The sequence below is a fragment of the Balaenoptera musculus genome, chromosome 17, assembly GCF_009873245.2.
Source record: "Balaenoptera musculus isolate JJ_BM4_2016_0621 chromosome 17, mBalMus1.pri.v3, whole genome shotgun sequence".
Taxonomy (NCBI): Eukaryota; Metazoa; Chordata; class Mammalia; order Artiodactyla; family Balaenopteridae; genus Balaenoptera; species Balaenoptera musculus.
In genome coordinates, this window is record NC_045801.1 from 68032333 (window position 1) to 68054209 (window position 21877).

General features: G+C 43.6%; 2 protein-coding genes across 7 annotated transcripts in view; one reads left to right on the forward strand and one right to left on the reverse strand.

The window, feature by feature from the left end:
- Positions 1-13927, forward strand: part of ARFGEF1 (ADP ribosylation factor guanine nucleotide exchange factor 1) — a 151433-nt gene extending 137506 nt beyond the window's left edge. Inside the window, exons 34-39 of one of the 3 annotated variants that reach the window (XM_036830407.1) lie at positions 2565-2697; positions 6643-6782; positions 8257-8425; positions 9473-9611; positions 10934-11051; positions 12477-13927. In XM_036830407.1, coding sequence (XP_036686302.1) covers positions 2565-2697; positions 6643-6782; positions 8257-8425; positions 9473-9611; positions 10934-11051; positions 12477-12641 — 864 coding nt within the window. In that variant the 3' untranslated portion in view covers positions 12642-13927. Of the gene's footprint in view, positions 1-202; positions 355-2564; positions 2698-6642; positions 6783-8256; positions 8426-9472; positions 9612-10933; positions 11052-12476 lie in introns of those variants that run through there. The other 2 variants (XM_036830408.1, XM_036830409.1) reach the window with 2 other exon arrangements.
- Positions 13928-14339: 412 nt separating this feature from the next.
- The window catches only part of CSPP1 (centrosome and spindle pole associated protein 1), a 121089-nt gene continuing 113551 nt past the window's right edge, over positions 14340-21877 (reverse strand). For 3 of the 4 annotated variants that reach the window (XM_036830414.1, XM_036830411.1, XM_036830412.1), the window contains 3 exons: positions 19776-19888; positions 17783-17921; positions 15680-15891 (listed from right to left, as the gene is read on the reverse strand). In XM_036830414.1, coding sequence (XP_036686309.1) covers positions 15680-15891; positions 17783-17921; positions 19776-19888 — 464 coding nt within the window. Of the gene's footprint in view, positions 15892-17782; positions 17922-19775; positions 19889-21877 lie in introns of all 4 variants that reach the window. The other variant, XM_036830410.1, reaches the window with a different exon arrangement.

Genomic DNA, 21877 nt, shown 5'->3' on the forward strand with positions numbered 1-21877 from the left:
TGTGGGATCTTCCCGGACCAGGGCTCGAACCCGTGTCCCCTGCATTGGCAGGTGGATTCTTAACCACTGCACCACCAGGGAAGCCCCAGAAGCACCTTTAATGTTCATATTTCTATCAACATTCTAGTCATGACCATATATATGTGTGTGTGTGTGTGTGTGTGTTTCTGTGTGTGTGTGTGTGTGTATATATATTCTTTAGGATGATAGAAGCTTTCTCTACCAGGCATTTCACTTCCTTCTGAATCCTCACCATAATTGAGTTTAACATCCATATTTCTACCAACAGTCTCTTCAGGTCAGTTTAGGTTTTTTTCTATTGTACGCCTCAAGACTCTTCTAGCCTCTGCCGTTACCCAATTCCAAAGCCACTTCCACATTTTTAGGTCTTTGTTATGGCTGCACCCACTTCATGGTACCAAAATCTGCATCAGTCAGTGTTCTCCAGTTCCAGAGAAGTGGAGCCAATAGGAGATAACCTACACCTATGTGTGTCCATAGTTATCTATACGTGTGTGTGTGTGTGTGTGTGTAATATATGTATGTATATATGTATCCCTATATATTTTTTCCCCTAATTTCAAGGAATTGGCTTAAGCAGTTGTGAGGGCTGGCAAGGTTGAAATGTGCAGGGCAAGTGGGCAGGCTGGAAACTCTTGGGCAGCCGTAGTCCGCAGGCAGAACTTCTTCAGGGAAATCTCAGCTTTGCCCTTAAGGCCTTTGAACTCATGGGATGAGGCTTGACCCATATTATTGAGGATAATCTCCTTTACTTACAGTCATAACTGTAAATGTTCACCACATCTACAAACTACCTTCACAGTGACACTTGGAATAGTGTTTAATTGAATAACTGGTCACTATAGCCCAGCCAAATTGACGCATGAAACTGACCATCACACCAGGTTTCCCGAAGTGTTATCACTGTACTACGTTTGCTTTATTATTTCCACCCTCCCTCTTCTTCTCTCACTCCCCCACCTCCCTACATACATTTTTCTGGATTCTTTGAAAATAATTTGAAAATAACACACCCTTCTTTCCCTAAAATTTTTAGTGTGTTTTCCATAAAATAAATAAATATATATAGTCACGGTGCAGTTAACAAAATAGGGAATTACTGTTGAAACAATACTATAATCTGGCTTTATTCAGATTTCTGCTGTTCTCCCACTAATGTTATTGAATTTTAAACCCAGGAAGCCAGAGGTAGCAAATCTATGCCCACTGACCTGATCTGTCCCCCACAGCTTTTTCATTTCTTAACTAATTGTCAGTGGCTAAAACTTAGGTCTCACAGAAGAGCACCACTCTGAACGTGTCTTGAGAACTGTGACATCCGGCACATCGGGCCCGCATAGCTCCATGACCCTGATCCGCTGGAGTTGTTCGTTCATCACAGACTCCACCGCTTGTGACGTCCTGTTTCCAGCCCAGGACGAGCTTGCTCTCATTTTTGTTTTTCTTAAATTTGGCCCACTCCCTGCTTGCTCTGTGGGCTTTTGTTTTTGCTCCCTCTGCTGTATAGTGTAGTAGTTTGCAGGGTGGGCTGTGATGCCAGACCCCAAGTCAAATCATGGCTCTGCACCGACTAGCTCTGCAGCCTTAGCAAGTTACTTAACCTCATTTAAAGTGAGTCTTGTGGTGGGAATTAGATCTGGTGCTGCACATGAAGTCGTTAGAACAGCGTGTGCCAGGGTGCGCGCTCGGCGACTCTGCCAGCTGCTGGGCCGATGCGGTGGGCCCGGTGGTGCCCCTCGAGGCTGCTCGCAGTCTCTTCCTTGGCTCCGTCCGGGAGCTGCAGCTGCCCTGGCTCTGCATCTAGTCTCCTGCTGGAACCAAGTAAAGCTAAAAGAGTAGTAATGTCAGCTACCATATATCGTCTGACACCTCTAGTGTGAAAGGATTGTTAAGTATTAAGGATTTACTGCCAAATCCTTAACAACCTGCAAGGAAAGTGTCATCTCCATCTTCAGATTTCAGGTCAGAAAAAACCTCAGCTCAGGAAGATTCATTGCTTCCCCAAAGGCTACGCATAGCGGGAGTGGCTCTGTTGGACTTGAACATCAGCTTGTCTTCACGCACTGCTCTCCTAGTTGGTCGCCTTCTCACTGACCTTTCTGGTTGCTGGGTTCTTGGGTGACAGAACATCCTTCCCTAAATGCACCCCTACAAAGCTTTCCTGGGCTCAGCCTACACAAAGCTTGCAGAAAGCCCTGCCCGCCATGTGTGTTTCTGTTTCGATTTCATGACAATTCATGGGTATTGCTGACAAGTTTTTCCACATAGTGAAGCTTATTAGCATTTCTGCCTGTTGCTCTTGGGTGGTGTCAGACCTGATCTCAGGGAGGGTCAGAAAGGAAGCTTTTCTCTAAAAGATTATCAGCTCTTATCCATGTGCAGGTAATATTAAATAATTTACCCATTATGTCCATAATTGCAGTGTGTACAATGTGATTTTCATAGGGACACAATGTAATTTTTTAAAAAACAGTGTAATAGAAACTGTTTTCATTGTTAAGCTTTATTCATTGTACTTAAAATGAATTTTTTTATTTTATTAGGATACAATATCACAGAAATCTGTAGATATTCATGATTCTATTCAGCCAAGATCTGCAGATAATAGACAGCAAGCTCCATTGGCTTCTGTCTCTACTGTGAATGAAGAAGTCAGCAAAATTAAACCCACAGCAAGTGAGTTATTTCTCTTAATAAAAATAAATTGTGTATTTTGTTTTATGTAGGCAAGATATGAAAGTTTTGCTTTCACTTTTATTAACAAACACATACTGTAATTGTGTGGTCACTTGCCTACTGTGTTTGCTCCAACTTGGACATCCCCCGGCAGATGGTCAGGAACTCTGCCGACACCTACAAGACCAGTTTTTTCTGTAGTGCTTTCAGCGGTGTTTGTTTGAAGCACGTGGGTCTTGAGAGGAGAGGGGGGTGGCCAGGGCATCGAGGAGCAAGCCCCCTGCTGCCCGCAGCCCACGTCTCCTCTGCCCTCCCCTCCCCTTCTTCAGTTCTTTTCGCAAAGAAGGGGAATCCCTCCTGTTGTTTTACTAGATTGGTTCAGAGGAAAGAGGACCTCCTCCCTAGAGGAAAACAGGACAACTTTAATTGCTTTTTAAAATTGAGGTGAAATTCACATAACAAAAGTAACCGTTTTTTTTAAAGTGAACAGTTTGGTGGCATTTGGTGCATTCCCCATGTTGTGCAGTCCCCACTTCTACCTGGTTCCAAAACGTTCACCCCAAAAGGGAACCCCGTAACCGTTGTCCTGTTGCTGCCTCTTCTCCTCCTCCCCAGCCCCTAGCCACCTCCCGTCTGCTTTCTGTGTCTATGGATTTGTACATTCTGCACATTTCATATGAATGGGATCATACAATGTGACACTTTATGTCTGGCTTTTATTTAGTATAATGTTTTCAAGGTATATCCACAGTGTAAAATGGGTCAGTAGTTCATTCCTTTTTATAGCTAATTGTCCTTTGTATGGATATACCACATTTTGTTTATCCTTTTATCTGCTGGTGGACATTTGGGTTTGTCGCACCTTTTAGTAATAATGAATAATGCTACTGTGAATGTCTGTGTACAAGTGTTGTTTGATTACCTGTTTTTAATTCTTTTGGGTGTATACATAGGAGCGGACTTGCTGGGTCATAAGATAATTCTGTGAGGAGCCCCTAAAATGTGTTCTGCAGTGGCTGCACCATTTTGTATTCCTACCAGCAATTCCATTTTTTCCACATCCCCACAGACATTTCCTCGCAGACATTTCTGTTTTCTTTTTCTTTTTAATAATAGCCATTCTAGTGGGTATAAAGTGTTGTCTCATTGTGGTTTTACTCTACATTTCCCTAAGGATTAATGATGTTGAGTATTTTTTCATGTGCTTATTGGCCATTTGCGTATCTCCTTTGGAGAAATACTTATTCATGTCCTTTGCTTATTTTTAATTGGGTTGTTTTGTTGTTGTTGTTGTTGTTGTTAAGAGTTTCTTACGTACTCTGGATGCTACACCCATGTCAGATACATGATTTGCAAATATTTATTTTCTCCCATTCTGAAGGTCATCTTTTTACTTGATAATAATTCTGTGATGTACAGAAGTTTAAATTTTGATGAAGTTCAGTTTATCTGTTGTTGCTCATGCTTTTGGTGTCATACTTAGGAATCCATAGCCAAAGCTAAGGTCATAGAGATTTTCCCCAGGGCTTTCTCTAAGAGTCTTATACTTGTAGCTCTTACATTTAGGTAATCGATCCCTTTTCGCTTAATTTTTTTCAGGGAATTTTTATTAATCCTAGGTGTTTACATTTGTTTTTGAGGGACGACAGATTTGGTGTCCTCCCTGAAAGGAGCCTCCCGCTTCAGTCACTGTGTCTTGCTTCTCAGAAGGGAGATAGGTGGCGATGAGCGGCCTGTTTTCGTTTTTCATTCCTGGGCTCCGCAGCGCAGCTGTTAGCACCCCGCACAGCTTCGGTCTGCCCTGGAGGGTGCCGTGGGGGCACGGCTTCGCTCTCCCTCGGCCCCAAGACTGAACTTACATATACTTGGCTTTGTAAGGGAAGGACGCAGTCAGCAGGTTTTTACCTGCCTGATCTGGGAGCTTCCCTTGAACGGAGCGCAGAGCGCTGCTCCCCTGCCCTTCTGGCCTGAGGGTTCGCATTGCCTTCCTTGTGCCACCCGCTCGAGGTCCTTGAGGAAGAGTTCACTGTGTCCCGCGAGCCCTTCCCTTCGCTCAGGGGACAGGTGTGGTTGCTGTGCCCGTGGGGAGGTGTCGCGGCGACCCCGTGCCCAGAGGAGGCTCAGCGCGGCCTGAGCACTTGGCCCTGCGCCAGGGGCAGCGGCCTCATTCCTTCCTCTCACGCGGAAACCACCGCTGCCCCAGCTGGGCTCCACCCCAGTGCCCGCCGGCCCCCCTGTTCATTCCTTGCTCAGCTTTGCCCCGTCCTTTGGTGACCCAGGGAAACGGTCACCTAATATGACCCTTGGCACTGTCAACCCTTGTGAACGACATTTGTTCAAGTAGGTACTGTCCCCCGAACATGCAGCTGGTCGTTGCTGATGAGACCAGGTTCCTCCTGCGGTTCTGAAAGGACCCCGGGAGGCATGGAGAGCCCTCAGCTCCCCGGCCAACAGCTCTGAACGCCCGTACAGCCGACATTGGAGCTGATGAGAACGCGTCTCCTTCGGCACCAGCCCCCTCCCGAGCGTCCCCGCGAGTCCGGGGGTGCTGCCAGGACGCCCTGCCCCCGGAACTGGGAGTGCTCTTGCGACCTGACTGAGGCAGGACTAGGAAGAGACAGCCATGGGACTGGGGGTGTCTTGGATTTCTTATGTTTTTTGACTTGAGATCTAGTACTAAGAACTAAATGTTCAGTACATCAGCATTTCTGAAAACTATCTGGAATGGAGTCGTTATGACCTAAATAAGAATAAATTTAAGCAAGTTGTTTTGCTATCTCCCCAAAATCCCTAAAACCTGAATTTAACTTGTAGAAATTGGGTAATTCCCTGGTGAGTCCAGTGGTTAGGACTCGGCGCTTTCACTGCCGTGGCCCGGGTTCAGTCCCTGGTCGGGAAATTAAGATCCTGACGGCCAAAAACAAAACAAAAAAACTAACTTCTTGAAATTGGTGCCAGAAAAAGCAGTTTGTAATAATAGCAAAGTGGAAAAAAACTGAAGGACTGTCAAGTCATCCAGCGCTGGAGCCGTTGCCCTGAGGCCGATGAACAGGCAGCGCCCTCACCGTGGGCCCTTGTGCAAGTCCTGAAGAGCCACCCTGAGAACCGACCCTGGGGCCGGGCCAGCGCTGCCAGGTCTTGCAGCTCCTCAGTTGTTGAGTCATCGTTCTGAACCTTGCATTTATTTCTACGTGTGCTTACCCGATGGCCGGTGAAGCGGAAACCCTTCCGTGAACATGTCTCTCCTTAAGGAAACGGCCCGTCGAGCGCGGTCGTTCAGGCCAGAGGGACGCAGTGCCTGAGCACCGGTTGCTTCCAGTGTGGTGGTTACTTTTATGGTCACGCACTTAGCGGAACTCTTCATAGACTTCTGTGCTTATGAATCCCTTTGGAAACATGGGGTCATTTCGGCTACAGCTACCCACCTGGATCCAAAGGAAACATGTGCTTTGGTTGACCCACAGTATCGTCCCAGTGGTCAGAATTCTCGTCTGCCCCTCACTTCCTTCCTTATAGATCTAGCTCCTGTTGTCTTCTTCTGGTTGAGGTTTTTATATTACCTATAGTTAAAGGTCAAACTTGGGTTTGCAGTAAATGATATTAAAATTATAGTTTTTAACCCATTTGATACATTTTATTGAGGAATAATCTAAGTCTTATCTTAAAATTTGTAGTGGAACCTTCTTGAACATATTCACTGTTCCAAGTCATTTTGAATATTTTTGTTTACTTAAAAAGGTAATTTTCTAAGGCTTTTCTAAATATCAATTAAATGAAGCTTTTACTGAGTAGTGCTTATGTGCAGAAGCAGGCTATCCTCAGTGTGATGTGTGCAGGTTACCTTCATACGTGTTAATGTTTCCTTAGCATTGTAATGTCATAGAAATTATAAAGGATTCAAAATAATTTTTGTTTGCATGTGCATTGGGGTGGGTTTCCTCACAGAATTTCCAGAACAAAAATTGTTTGCCGCCCTGTTGATTAAATGTGTTGTGCAGCTGGAACTCATCCAGACCATCGACAGCATCGTGTTCTTCCCCGCCACAAGTAAGAAGGAGGACGCGGAAAACTTAGCCGCAGCGCAGGTGAGCGGGTGCGAGGGCCACTGCTTTTTGTTGAATGGGGAGTTAACGCCACAGTCTGGGCTTCAGAGCAGAGGTCAAGCTAGAGAGCATCGCCACACAGCTGTCATTTTAAACCGTGGGACTGACGGCGTGGACAGCGCTGGGAGGAGGGTCAGGGACCGAGCCTGGGGGCCTCCGTGGTTCAGAGCTCCAGGTGATGAGGCAGGTTCTTGTCCTCTTGCCTGAGGACAAGAGCCAGGGAGGCAGGGGGAGACTGGGAGACAGCGCTGCCCTGCAAGCCAGATTGGGGGGGGGGGGGAGGGGGGTGCTCTGAGAAGCAGGGTGTGGTCAGCCCTGTCGGATGTTCCGCAGGGCAGGCGAGAAGCCGCCCGACAGTTGCCCTAGAGAATTGCTCCAGCAATTTGGTGGACTTTGGTTGACTTTGACATTGTGTTTAATTGTAATGTTGATACAAAAGCATTATTAAAATGGGTACAAGAGAAGAGAAGAATTGCAGACGGCAGATATCCATAAGTCTGTCAAGGAGTTCCGCTGTTAAGACAGGGTACGGAGAAATGGGCTAATAGCTGGGGGCGGATGAGGGGGCTCAAGAGAAGGGCTCGCTTTGTTTTGTCATTGAGGTTGGCAGTATGGCAGCCCGGAAAACTCTCATCCGGGAGAGAGAGAAACAGTGCAGAAGAGGGAGGGGCAGTTGCTAGAGCGTCTTTCAGAGCGAATGGAGGGGCACCTAGCGCAGAGCCCCGGGGGCACCTGGAGTAGAAGCACAGACAGCTCGCGATGGTAACAGGAGGGCACGCGAAGCGGGTGGGTTAGAAAGTCTCGGCAGGTTGGTCTGTCTGGTGGCCGGAGTCTGTGGGAGATTCTTCTGTTTTCTCACTGAGCTAGGAAGCAAAGTCATCCACCAGGTGAGGTTGGGAAGAAAGTTTTAGGTCCTTGAGGAGAGAAAGAAAAACGCGAGTGAGGCGTCCAGCAGAGTGGGCTAGGAGGGCGTGGAGGTGTTGCAGGGCAGCACCCAGAGCCCCTGGATTTAAAGAGAAAGCCCGTTCTTCTCCAGTCGTGTGTATTGTGCGGTACAACGTAGTAGGCCGTTTTGCCAGCCAGTTGCTAAAAAGAGGAGGTGAGGGGTCACGCACGAGAATATTTATACTTAACAGTCCATGGCCTCAAACCGGCGAAGAGAAGCGAGGACGTGGGGAGGGCGGGGAGCGGGAACGGGGGAGAGGCCGGGGTCTGGTGGGTGCAGAGCTCTGGGGTCAGGAACTGTGGGGAGGGAGCTGAAGACATTGGAGGTGACTAGGATGCACAGAACGAAGCTTCTGGAAATTTAATAGCGAAGGGTGGACCTGTTCTGTTGAGGCAGCACAGATTAACTTCTGTGGCTTGCTCATAAAACGGGTCTTTGGGGAGCCCTGAGTTCTAAATTCACTGACCTCTGTGACTGGGTGCGTGTGCTGCGGTGGTTTGTTTCCCGAAGAGAGATGCCGTGGACTTTGACGTTCGAGTTGATACTCAGGACCAAGGAATGTATCGCTTTCTAACATCGCAACAACTTTTCAAGCTGCTGGACTGCTTGTTGGAGTCACACAGATTTGCAAAAGCATTTAACTCCAACAATGACCAGAGGACGGCTCTGTGGAAGGCGGGTAAGCTGTGGGTGGGGGCCCCCCGCCTGCCCAGTGAACCCCGCCGCCGTACCACAGGCCTTTCTCTGGTTTATAAAAAGCCAGATAGCTGCCTGGGTAGATTGGTCTCCCCCGTGTTTAGTCACACTGTTATTTGACTGACTTTCAAATTGCCTTTCATCTTGTTCACCCAGTCTGGGCCTTCCTGTCGACACCGGCTGCATGCTACAAGCTGCCCTTTCCTGAGGCCAGACCTCAGAAGGGAAGTGCAGGGCTTTGAAGTGGGAGGTAGATTTGTTTTTGAACAAGTTGGAAAATTTAAGTAAAAAACAAGCTTTATAATAATTTTCCTGACATGGTTAATTTTTTATTTAAGAAATAGTTACTTGGTGCCTATTAGGTGCAAAACAGTGCCAGAGAGTGAGAGGCTGCGGACAGGCAGAAAAAAGAAGGAAGCTGCCCTTCCTTAGACAACAGACTCTTCTGACAGCCTCACATTTGTGTGATTTATTTTATCCCCAGTGTCTCTTTAGCTCCTCATTAAACCCACCCAGGCTTTGTTCATTCTCTTCCATTCACAACCTCACTTCTGTAAGGAGTAGTCTGTACTTATCTTTTGCCCTTTATTCAACCCAAGCTGTGGCCACCGTTCAGCTGGGACTGTTCCTGCCAAGGTCACCAGGCTCGTCACTTCCCCAGGCCCTCCTCCCCTCCCCCTCCTCGGGCTGCTCACCTTTGGCCCATTCTCCCCACTGCGGGGGTGTGGCCTGTGCAGGCAGCCCGGACCCGAAGTGCGTCTCCTTTGAAGAGTTGCGCCTTCCCAGGCAAAGCTGTTCTGTATCTCGGGTCCCCAGCTTGAGGCGAGGGAGTTCTAAACGCAAAAATACCCGACTAGGCACCTCCCCCGCTCCCCGCACAGGTTCCAGCGCCTCCTCCGTGTGACCCTGCCCCCGTGGAGGGCACGAGGCCCGGGCCCCACGGCTGGACGCACACGGGCTCCACGCAGGCAGTTTTGCCTCCGCGTGAGATGCCTCTCCTCCCGCTAACGCGGCCCTTCCCCTTCTGCAGGCTTCAAGGGCAAATCCAAACCCAACCTCCTGAAGCAGGAGACGAGCAGCCTGGCCTGCGGGCTGCGCATTCTCTTCCGGATGTACACGGACGAGAGCCGGGCCAGCGCCTGGGAGGAGGTCCAGCAGAGGCTTTTAAAGTAAGACTCAGGGCTGGGTTTCTGGCTTCGGCCCGTGCGGCTCGGTTCAGAGCGGGAAGGGCCGCGCGGTGTGTGTGGGGCGGGGATGGGGATGGACACACAACACCGAGTCCACAGCCCTGCCCGGCCACGCGGATACCTTGGGGCCCGAGGAGGAGATTGTGGAACTTAAACACAGTCTTACAGACGAACGTGCTCTCACACAGCTGGTGAGATGCAAGCAAATTACGTCTGTTTTTGCTGCTACAGGACAAAGGAGCAAGTTCTATGTCTTAAAATTTTCAAATGTTATAATTTTCAGACTTTTTTTCATGCCATAGATAGCTCCATTTTTACAAACCAATCCATCTGTGAAAGTGAAAACCTGCCTGCCTGCATTTAGTTTGAAAAAGTGTGTGGAGTTGCTATTGGTGTTTTGTTTTGTTTGCACTCCATTTTTACTTCATGACAACTTAAGATTCTGTCCTTTAAAATTTAAATTCACGCTAAGAATGAAACATGCCATTCAGAAAGAATACTGCTGTTTACGTTGTGGTTTTATATTTATTTATTTATTTTTTGGCTGTGTTGGATCTTTTTTTTTTTTTTTTTTTTTGGTGTTGGATCTTTGTTGCTGCACACAGGCTTTCTCTAGTTGCGGCGAGCGGGGGCTACTCTTCGTTGTGGTGTGCGGGCTTCTCATTGCGGTGGCTTCTCCTGCTGCGGCGCTCGGGCTCTAGACCCACGGGCTTCAGGAGTTGTGGCACACGGGCTCAGTAGTTGTGGCTCACGGGCTTAGTTGCTCTGCAGCATGTGGGGTCTTCTGGAACCAGGGCTCAAACCCGTGTCCTTTGCATTGGCAGGCGGACTCTTAACCACTGCGCCACCAGGGAAGCCCCTACATTGTATTTTTGTGTTTTCTTGGGGGAATAGATGTTCTCAGAGACCAATTAAATTCATTTTAGAACGCCAAGCCGTCACCTGGGCTCTGTTTCCCCATCTTGTTGATGAGACTGTTAGGGCCCTGAAGTGTCCCGGTCACAGTGCGGGAGGGGAGGGTCAGCCCAGGTCTCCTGATGCCAGGCCTGTGTGTGCTCCCGCACAGTGGCGTTGCCTTCAACGAAACTTGGAAAATGTACATTGCCTGGTAAGCTGCAGTGGCTTCTTCTGATATCTTTATTTGGAAAACGTATAAATGTTTATGTTGACACTCCAGTTAATGTAAACACATGGAGTCTGGCAGGTTCCTAAGAGCCACTGCCCTCCTCGTCTCAGTTGTTCTCCGTGAATGTCATACCAGCAGGTGTGCAAGCACATGTGACAGGGAACCTTTTCTGTTCCAGTGTCTGCAGCGAAGCCCTGAGTTACTTCCTTACCCTAACATCGGAAAGTCATCGGGAAGCCTGGACTAACTTACTGCTTTTGTTTCTAACTAAAGTCCTGAAGATCAGCGACCATAGGGTAAGTACGGCACCCCGCGCCTCACTGGCATCCGGGCTGCGGCCCCTGCTGCTCGCACCTCCCTGGCCCGCTCTGCTCCCTCCTCACCCCGCTTTGTTCTCCAGTCAGTGATTCTGTGGGGGTTCAGTAGGGGAGGAACCCTAAAGACGCCTTGACAAGCGACTTGGGTTCACGCACATGGTCAACTCCCATCCTGCCCCCTGAAGTCTCTTCTGCCCCATTTTCAAAACTGCTGACCAGCCCTCTCTCCATCCACCCCCAGCCACGGCTGCGTCTGGGCCCCAGGCCTGTGCTCCAGGCTTCAGCCATTCCTTTGGCATTTTGATTGGTTCCATGCGACCCAGAGCATCTAGTGAATGGGCCATAAACTCATTTAAGACTTTTAAGCCAGTAGAAATAAAGATAAAATATAAATGTAGAGCTGTGTGTGTGTGTGTATATATATATATATATATTACATATATATATATATATATTTAGTTTTCAGAAATACACATTTCACTCTTTAAAAAATGTAGCAACTTTCAGCCCACGTAAATGGAAACGGGTTACTGTGATCCCTGAATAGGTTTAAAAATGCCTAGTCCAGTGGCCTGAATTTTGACACAACAGGCCATGGTGGTGTTTGGGACCCTGCAGAGGCCATGTAATGCTACTCGGTGCCCCATAGATAGCCATCCCAAGCCGCATGCTCTGTCCACGTGTGTGTCCCTCTGACCCGTGGGCCAGGTAAAGCTTGGAGAAGTAACTTAAGGCACCAACAGCCAAATGGCCGAGAAGGACTTCCAACCCGTCTACCTTATTCCACAGTTTGCTTTCTGACCACGGTGTGTCATTACTGCTTACTTGTAGCTTGTGGGGTGCGGAGAGCAGAAAAGGACAGAAAATAGGCAGGCGACTAGTATTCAGAGGTTAAAGAACTACAGTAAAATTAAAAGTGTATCAGTTGAACTATAAATATAGAATGTATAATCTTTGCCTGGAGACCTCGTAGTTTGTATTGCAGTATTAGGTAGAATTTTCCCTAAAAATTAAAATTTTATTTACCAAATAAAAGATGCAGTTTCAGTACCCCATAGCTTATAAAAAACTCAACTGTGGTTCTTGCTTGGCTTCTTTCTTTTGCTTATTACCCAGGGAAAACAATGATAAATACTAAACGTTTGTCGTAAGTTTGTCAAGGAAATGTAATGGAAAATGTTTTTCAAAATAAGGATAGATAACCAAGTGAATAATGTATGTATTAAGTTTTGAACACTTCTCAATCTTTCAATTGCATGATCAATAATCACTGCTTTATGTAGACACGTCTCCGGTCTTCACCCATCAGGGCATTGCCCCCAAGTGAGTTGCCTCTCAAGGCCCTTTGAGGTTCTGTGGTTTGCAGTGCAAGCACTACTAACAGAAAACTTCGTTTTCCCCCAGTTTAAAGCTCACGCATCATTCTACTACCCTCTCTTATGTGAAATTATGCAATTTGACTTGATTCCTGAACTTCGTGCTGTTCTTAGAAGATTTTTTCTGCGAATTGGAGTAGTTTTTCAGATATCACAACCACCTGAACAGGAACTTGGAATAAACAAGCAATGATGGGAAGTTAATATTCTTCTGTTGGCGTTTACATCCCTCCGTTCTTCAAAAGGACCCCGGAGCTGAGGTTTCCTACCTGCAAAATGGTTTCTCTGAATTGCAGTGTCTAAGGGTTACTGGTAAAGAAGCTTAGAACTTCAGCTCGAACCTGCAGTGCTCCAGTCCCTTTTGTAACCTGATGGATTGTTTGTTGTGTTGGGTTCACGAGCTTTTTTTCCCCCAGTGTCAGCTTATATGCTCACATGTCCTTCCCTGTCCTCGGTGGCAGGGAGAGCCCCACATATTTCTGGCAGGTGTGGAAGTGAAACTTACCCAAAGAACTCTAGATGTAAGGATTTGAACTTCTGCAAGAAGTACAACTCAGGAGAGCTGTATTTTGAAGGATAAAATGTTTATAATTGGGGGTTGGGGGGAGGAGAAGAAATTATTGTTCATGGTAAAAGATATTTAGCAACTATGGTATTCTTATTCTGAAGATTTTTGCACACTCAGGCTATCTGAGATACTGGTAATCATCCTTCTGTGAAAAATTGTACAGAGATGCAGGTCTGTAATATAAAAATCTTAAACATTATATAGTTCTTCCTGCACTGTTTTATTTTATTTCTTTATTTTCTTATTCATTTGCTAAGTACCTATAATATTTTGTCAAATGCACTAAACATTTGGGTTGAGCTTTTTGTCTTTTTTATTTTGTGGGGATTTTGGTTTTGCCCTTTTTAGGGGGTGATTACTTTGAGGGTTTAACAAGCCCAGAAGCTGTTGTGGCTGACACTTGTAATGATCAACAACAAAGAAGGTAGAAAATATCCCTGCTGACATAACCACCTGTAATACACTTCTCTTCAGGCTTTTAAAGATGAGCCATTAAAATAGAATGATCCTTCATGGACCGAAACTTGAATCACTGCAAAATGACTCTCGGTTGCTGTCACTTCCTTTTCTTTTCTTTTGGGTGGCGGGGCTTGATTTAGATTTTACTCTATGTACAGAATTTAATGTTGAATATATTAAAATAACAAATCTGGCATGGTTTGGGGAGGTTAGATTTACTGGAAATGTATTCATACTGTGAATTGTGCTCTGATGGTTAAACAAAACGACAAGATTGTCAAGCATTCCGTATTAACAGTGGATGTAGAAAATTTTTTCAGATGGATAAAATGTATATGGTACAGATGTAAAGTTTTCTATGTAAAAAAATTCTGTACAACTTTCTGTACAATATTGATTCTCATCTGGCATATTCTAATCAGGTTATAGGTCAATAAAGTTTTTGGATTATTTCATCAGTGCAATCAAAACCTGTGTAATCCACAGCCCCATGTTTCATTGACTTTTTTTTTTTTTTTTTTAATTAAAAGCCATGCAACTAGGGAAAGGATATTCTCATTCACAGCTACATGTAAATTCAGTGTTCTTTAGTTCTGATAGTTTCTTTCCAGCTTCTGGCATTAGAGCCTCCCCCATATCCTGCTTTCTCAACTATACGCTATTCATAATTTAATATTTTGTGTATTTATTAACCCAGAATAAGGCTGCACTATTTGAATCCTGAGAGAAGGAGCTAAAGTTGAAGTTAACTTTGGAGCGGTTTACAGGGCTGCCATCGTGTGTCCTCGGAGTCCAAGTTGAGTGGTACGACAGCATGAAAAGGAAAATAGAACATGCCAAGACTATTTATTTTGATGGTTGTGTTAAAAAACAGGAGAAGTGTTCAGTCTTTGCTGTAGCATCTCTTAGATCATGAGTAGTCAGTCACTGTGAACAGAGCATTTATAAGTGCACTACGTTTATGATCCCCAAGACACAGCCCTGCTCAAGCCCAGCTGGATGCTAGAGCCAGGAGCCACCATGACCGTCTGGCCTCTCTGAGGGTAAGTGTTTCAAATGACCTGGCGATTTGTTACTTTATGGTATTATATCAGGACTCTTCTCTAGCAGAGACAGAGGCTTTCATATTACTTTCAGATGAAGATATGATTCGATTACAAACATTAGCATGCAATTTACATGCAGCTGAAATTCAAAATATCAGAAGTTTCACACTTGAGGTAGACCTATCTGATCTTGTGTCCCATTAATTACATCAGTGGAAACATGCAATCAGTGCCTGGGGGTGTTCTTAGCTGTCATGGTGCTAGACTCTAAGAATTATTTCCAAGAATTTGAATTAGTCGTCTTTCTTTACTTTTTTAAAGGCACCTCTTAGGGAAGGAGTGATTAGAAAAACTAACTCACCCAAGGGTCCACAGTGGTGCAGCAAGGATTCCAAAACCCATCCTTTACCCCTGGGTGTTCCTGCCTCTCTTCAACTTCTAGAACACCTTGTCTAGAAACCTCAATTCCAGTTAAAATGAGAAATTGACATTTGAAATAAAAATAATTTATTTTTATCAAGAAGTAGTTAAATCATACAAATAGCAAACGTTAATGCCTTCATTGGCACAAAAATAGAGGCAGAAAGATGATGTGACACTTAAGTGCATGGCTCACGGGAATATAATCATTAACAACTCCCATCATTTATACTGAATCAGTAGTTAATAACTGACCTGGAAATAAGCACATTTGATTCCCTCATTACATAGCAACAGCTATAACCAGTATATTTACTAAATGAAAAATTATTCTGAATAGTGATAACAATAGCAAATGTACATATGACAAAAGTATTCTGGTTTTACAGTACTGTTAAGACACTTGTGTTTTATTCACCTTATCTTACTGACAAGCAGAATTTTAAATAATGCACATACGGTAGTTGATTCCAAGAGCTCATTACCACCCTAATTTATGGCAAAATTTGTGCAAAAGTAATTCTATACAATTCTACATTATATAAATTAATAATCATGTCCTTTTATTTATGTACATACTATACATCATATACATCATCATGGAAAAAATACACCTTATATACAGGTGGAACATAAGTAACTGCCAAGTATGGGCCAAAAGTAGCACATATCATTAAGGTTCAGATTTCACATTCCTTTCACCTGAAAAGGCACTGCTGGGCCCAGTACAGGTGTATTTTAACCATGTGCAGTAGACAGGCCCTGCCAAGTGGAAGCGCCTGGTTTTACAGGAACCTGCTGCTGCTCCTGCCTCAGCTGCTCCGCCATGAATCGTTTCAGCGTTTCTGAGGTGCCCGGGCGGAGCCAGGGCTCAGTTGCTACAGAGTTCGATCCATCGTCACCCATGTGCTTCATGATGTCATCAGGGTCAACCAGTGAACTCTCATCATCTAATGGAGGCAAGAGAGACATGACTCAGGTAACACGGGCGGCAGGCAGGTCACGTGAACAGAGGTCTCCTGTAGTCTAACCCCTTAGAGCTCTGCGCTTCTCCACAGTACTGTGTTCTAAACTGTCCTGCTTTGTTCAGACCTCCTCCTTTTAGAGGTAGGAAAGCAAACCCAGGAACAGAAACAAAAAAAATCAACTGACCAAGGTGACTCCACGGTACTGGTACCAGCACCCAAAGGGATTCAAGGATAGCAAAGGAGATGGCACCAAATGTTGACTGTAGAAGTGTCAGCAGTCTTACTCTGTGTCACCTGAGGGATGCCATGCAAAACTTTGTTTTTAATTTAGCAAGGTTTTGGAAATATTCCTAGCCTCTTGAATATAAACACTGCTTTGAGGAAATAAGGTCATTTTAGGAAAGCATTAGACAGGGGATGAAATTACTTCCATTCTTATACCTTATCTAAGAGGTTGTGTTTACTCCATTAAGAGATATAGCTCTTATGTTGCATTCTTTTAACTGGTTATATTCAACTTCTATATTTGTATTTTACTTATTAGATAATAATAATAGGAAAATCTGTCTTCCTACCCTGTGATGTCAATTTCTTTTTTTTTTTTTTTTTTTTTTAATTACATCTCCTGGTCTGTGAAGGATTACCTCAGCAAAGGGACATGTGCACTCAATGTAATGAGTAATCAATCCACATCGTACCAAAAAGCTCCTGTTTGAAAGGACAATGTTAAAAAAAAAAAAAAAAAGTTTAGAAGTTGAAAGCCTTCTGAAAAAGAGGAGAGTCTTCAAATGGTCTATTTTCTCTCAATTTAAGTATATATCCCTGTTAAATACTAATTCAACTTATTGGTTCTAAAAGAAATTGAGGAATAGGTAATTCTTAGTACAGATTAAAATGCCTTTTAGCCAAAAAGAAAGCATTCCTTTCCCACTGTCCACAGTTTTCCAGGTCTGATATGAAAAATACTGCTCTATCAGTTTACCATGTTTGCTGGTATTTGGTATGAAATTACCACCATCAGAATGCATGACATCTTACTCCTAGAGACTGAGTATAGTTTTAAATTAACAAATATTAAAGATTGGATCTAAAAAATATCTTAAGAAAACTGCTATTAGAAAATTATTGTAATGTAGCTTAACACAATAAAGAGAATTGTCCAAGTAGACCACTCTGCTATTTGCTAAAGCTAATTAAGGCTTATTACTATAATATTGTCCCATTATCCTAATGACTAACAGCATCTCCATAAGGAAGGTGGCCTAGGGCTGGCAGAGGAGCATGTTAGTTGCCTGAGGAAGCATCCTGCCTGCCTGTGCTCAGTGATAAGCTTTAACCTGCTGTTCACCGAAGCAGTGAGAGACGGCAACGCCCAGCATGATGAGAAGACTATACTTTGACTTAAAGCAAAAAATACCTATTTTCTGTTTACATCTATGTACAGAAGGCCAAGTAAAAAGGTAAAAAAGTTTTCTTTGTAGTACTACAGATTTATAATAGATGTGTTACATAAAGAACTCAAGGTTTTAAAGTCGACTTCTGATAATCTCTCACTTCAGTAGGGAAGCGAGATGCCAATACTAATCAACATTTTCCCTGCTGAAAGCAAAGGCTGGATATATTTAATACACAAAAACTTATCTGTTTAGAAGCCACTCGAAAAAGGGTACACCCTCTGGTAGATAGAATCTGATGCAAAATTAATCCTTCGTCCTGGTTTTGGTGAATAGCTACTGTGTTCTAGGCCCTACAACTCAAAGGCTTTCAAAACTCATTTCCTCTGTCCCTCAGCCATTAGTGAAAACTTCCATGAAGCAGGTTTAATAAGAGTTCTCACACAATCTGCTGTTAGCTATTAAACTTGGCCATTTACCTGTATTAACAGGTTTATTCTGAAGTTCATTCAGTTTCCGCATTCGTTCCTCGTTTCTCATTCTAAGCTGATCGATATTTACACTGGATACAGATTTTAAAGAGAGACCATCTGGTGGTACGTTAGGATGACTGTTATCCTGTAATTAAGAAAAGAGAACTTAAGAAACGATCATTAATGCGAAATATGTTCAGAATAAACCAGTGAGTCAAAACATGTTCTTGCCCTTGATAAATGTATAGTGTGATGAACAAAATAAAACAAATGAAAATCTGTAGCATTTATATTCTAACTCCTGATGTTTATCCATGCAGGCTTAGATGAAGGTATAGCATTTGTGATAACATATAAATGCTGCCAGACCGGATAAAGGTGGGGAATTATAAAACACAAAAGGAAAAAAACTGAAACGTAGGGACTAAGAATCAGTCCGGCTATAAAATCAAGACGGGAGGCTTCCCTGGTGGCGCAGTGGTTGAGAATCCGCCTGCCAATGCAGGAGACTATGGGTTCGAGCCTTGGTCCAGGAAGATCCCACATGCTGCAGAGCAGCTAAGCCCATGCGCCACAACTACTGAGCCTGCGTTCCAGAACCTGTGAGCCACAGCTACTGAAGCCTGTGCACCTAGAGCCTGTGCTCCACAACAAGAGAAGCCACCGCAATGAGAAGCCCGTGCACCACAACGAACAGTAGCCCCCGCTCACTGCAACTAGAGAAAGCCCATGTGCAGCAACAAAGATCCAACGCAGCCAAAAATAAATAAATTTTTTTAAAAAAAAATCAAGACAGGGTAGTACTGGCATAAGGATAGACATAGACGAATGGAACAGAAGAGTCCAGAAATAACCCCTTATACTTACGGGCAGAAAAGCCAATACAATTCACTAGGGGAAAGAAGAGTCTTTTCAACAAATGGTACCAGAATAACAATATCCACATGTAAATAATGAATTTGGATCCCTATACCTCACACCATTTGCAAAAATTAGCTCAAAGTGGATTCACTGATGTAACTTTAAGAGCAAAAACTATAAAGCTTTTAGAAGGAAACACAGAAGTAACTTTCATGATCTTGGGTTAGGCACTGGTTTCTTAGATATGAAAAAAGCACAGAAAGCACAAAAAGCACAAAAGCACAAGCAAAAAAAGAAGATTGATAAGCTGTACCTCTGTCAAGATTAGAAGCTTCTGTGTTTCGATGGACACCATCAAGAAAATATCTGCAAGTCATATATCTAATATAGGACTTGTATCCAGAATCTATAAAGAACTTAGGACTCAACAATAAAAAGACAACCTGATTTGAAAATGGGCAAAGGATTTGAATAGACCTGTCTCCAAAGAAGATCGACAAATGGCTAAGACACACAAGAAAGGATGTTCAACATCATTAATCAGGAAAATACAAATCAAACCCACAATGAAATATCACTTTACACTCGCTAACAAATGTTGGCCAGACTGTAGAGAAACTGGAACCTTCATAGACTGTTGGTGGGAATGTAAAATGGTGCAGCCACTTTGGAAAACAGTCTGGCAGTTCCTCAAAATGTTAAATGTAGTTAGTATGTAACCCAACAATTCTACTCTTAGGTATGTGTGTGTACACATACACACAAGCAAAAGAAATGAAAACATTATAAAATTTGTATGCAAATGTTAAAAGCAGCAGTATTCATAACAGAAAAAGTGTGAACAGCCCAAATGTCCATCAGTTGTTGAATGGATAAACAATAGTGGAATATCCATACAATGAAATATTATTCAGCAATAAAAGGAATAAGTTACATATATGCTATAACTCAGATGACCTTTTGAGTCCAATAACCTCACGGTCATCCAGTATTTGGTGGTAGAGCCTAGGTTCAGACCAATGTACACCTTATTCCAGAGCAAGTTCTCTCTTTATTGGACTACACCAATTTAGCATGGGTGAGAACCCAGACCTCTCATTCCTAAACTCGAAAAAAGAAAAGGACATATCATACATACAAAGTCGAGTCCTTTCAGTTTGTTCCTCCTGCGCTCCCTCGCAGAGGGCAGCTGTGACGGCAGAGGGAGGTCGTCGTCCTCGCCGATGGCAGGATATGTCTCGCCGTGTGCACCTAAGAGGCCACAAGGGGAGAAGCCTTAAACATCGACCATTTCACATCTTTTTATTCAAAGCTAAATCAAGACTGTCTTTTAATAGCTTTATTAAGATGTTATTTACATATAGTAAAATTCACCCACTATAAATGTACAGTTCAGTGATTTTTATAGAATTGCACAATCACTACAAAGTTTTACAACATTTCTATCAGCTCAAAAAGTTCCCCTGTGCTCACTGGCAAAATCACTCCCTACTCCCACCTGCCAACCCCATGTGAACACTGATCTGCCTTCAGTCTGGAGATTTACCATTCCTGAGATTCCATATAAATGGAATTATACAATGTAATATTTTGTGTCTGTCACTTAGCATAATGTGTTTGAGGTTCATCTATGTTGTACTGTGTATCAGTACAGTTGACCCTTGAACAACATGGTGATTAGGGATGCCGACCCCCTGTGCAGTTGAAAATCCACATACTGCTATCTGCCTCAAAAACAAAGGAAATGATAAATGACTCACCCAAGGGCAGGAAGCTGAAACAGTGTGGACTGAATCAGGACTCAAACCCTACTTCTAAAGATTCCAAATACTGTGATCTCTAATCAAACACAGACTTCCCCCACACTTAATTTAAAGGTCTGTGAAATGGAAATACAGGTACTATATTTATTGAAAAAACTCTATTCAGTGGACCTATTTCAAACCCATGTTGTTAAGGGTCAACTGTAGTTCTTTTTTGTTTGTTTTTTGTTGTTGTTGTTTTTACTGCTGAGTAATACTATGCCATATATCCATATCTCATATCTCATTTTGCCTATGCACTCACCAGTTGATGGACATTTGAACTGTTTTTCATTGAAGATTATTAATAATGTTACTATGAATGTTCATGTACATGTCTTTTTGTGGCCATATGTTTTCATTCCTTTGGGGTATATTCCTAGGAGTGAAATTGCTGGGTGTTATGGTAACTATGTTTAGCATTTGGAGGAGGTAGAACCATTTCACATTGTAAGAAGGTTCTAGTGTGCCCACATCCTCACCAACACTTGGAATTGTCATTCTTTTGGATCACAGCCATTCTAAGTGGGCCAACAGCCTATTTGACCATGGAGATGAATACATTACTTAAAACATTTAGAATTTTTTCCCCAACTTTATTTTGAAAAAATTAAAACTTAAGGAAAAATTATAATACAATGAATACCTAAAGTCACCATTTCTTATTTTGCCACAATTAGTTTATAACTAGAAACAGCGGCGGGGAGGGGGCAGTGTTTACTTTTTGCAGAACCAGTAAGCTGCAGGCATCATGACACTCAGTCCAAAATACTTCATCAGGCGCCATCTAAGAACAAGGGCTGTGTCTTCCACAGCCACAGTCTGATTACCACGTTCAGGAAATGGAACATTGATAAAATACTATCATTTAATATATAATTGATATTCAAATTTCTGAAAGTTAAAGTATATAGCTTTTTTTTTTAAGCAGCAATAACTATATTCTATTGAATGAGATATGGGGTTTTCTAAAACTCCAAAAATATAAGTTTTCTGACTTCTTTATTATACCCCACCACTAATTCACTTGCTCTTTTTTTGAAACGGTTTACTTACAAGTTTTTACGGTCAGTGAAACTGAGTGGAAAGCATAGAGAATGCCTGTATGCCCCCTGCCACCACATACTCGTAGCCTACCCATCCATCAGCAGCCCCGCAGACCTACACTGACACATCACCATCGCCTAAGTCCATAGCTTACATTAGGGTTCATTCTTGGGGTTGTACGTTCTATGGGTTTTAACAGATCCACCATTACCGTATCATATAGAATAGCTTCACTGCCCTAAAAATCCTCTGCTCCACCCATTCATTCCTCCCTCTGCTGTAACCTCTGGCAACCACTGATTGGATTTTTTTTTTTTTTTTACTGCCTCCATAGTTTGACCTTTTCCAGAAAATCATGTAGTTAGAATCATATAGTATGTAGCCTATTCAG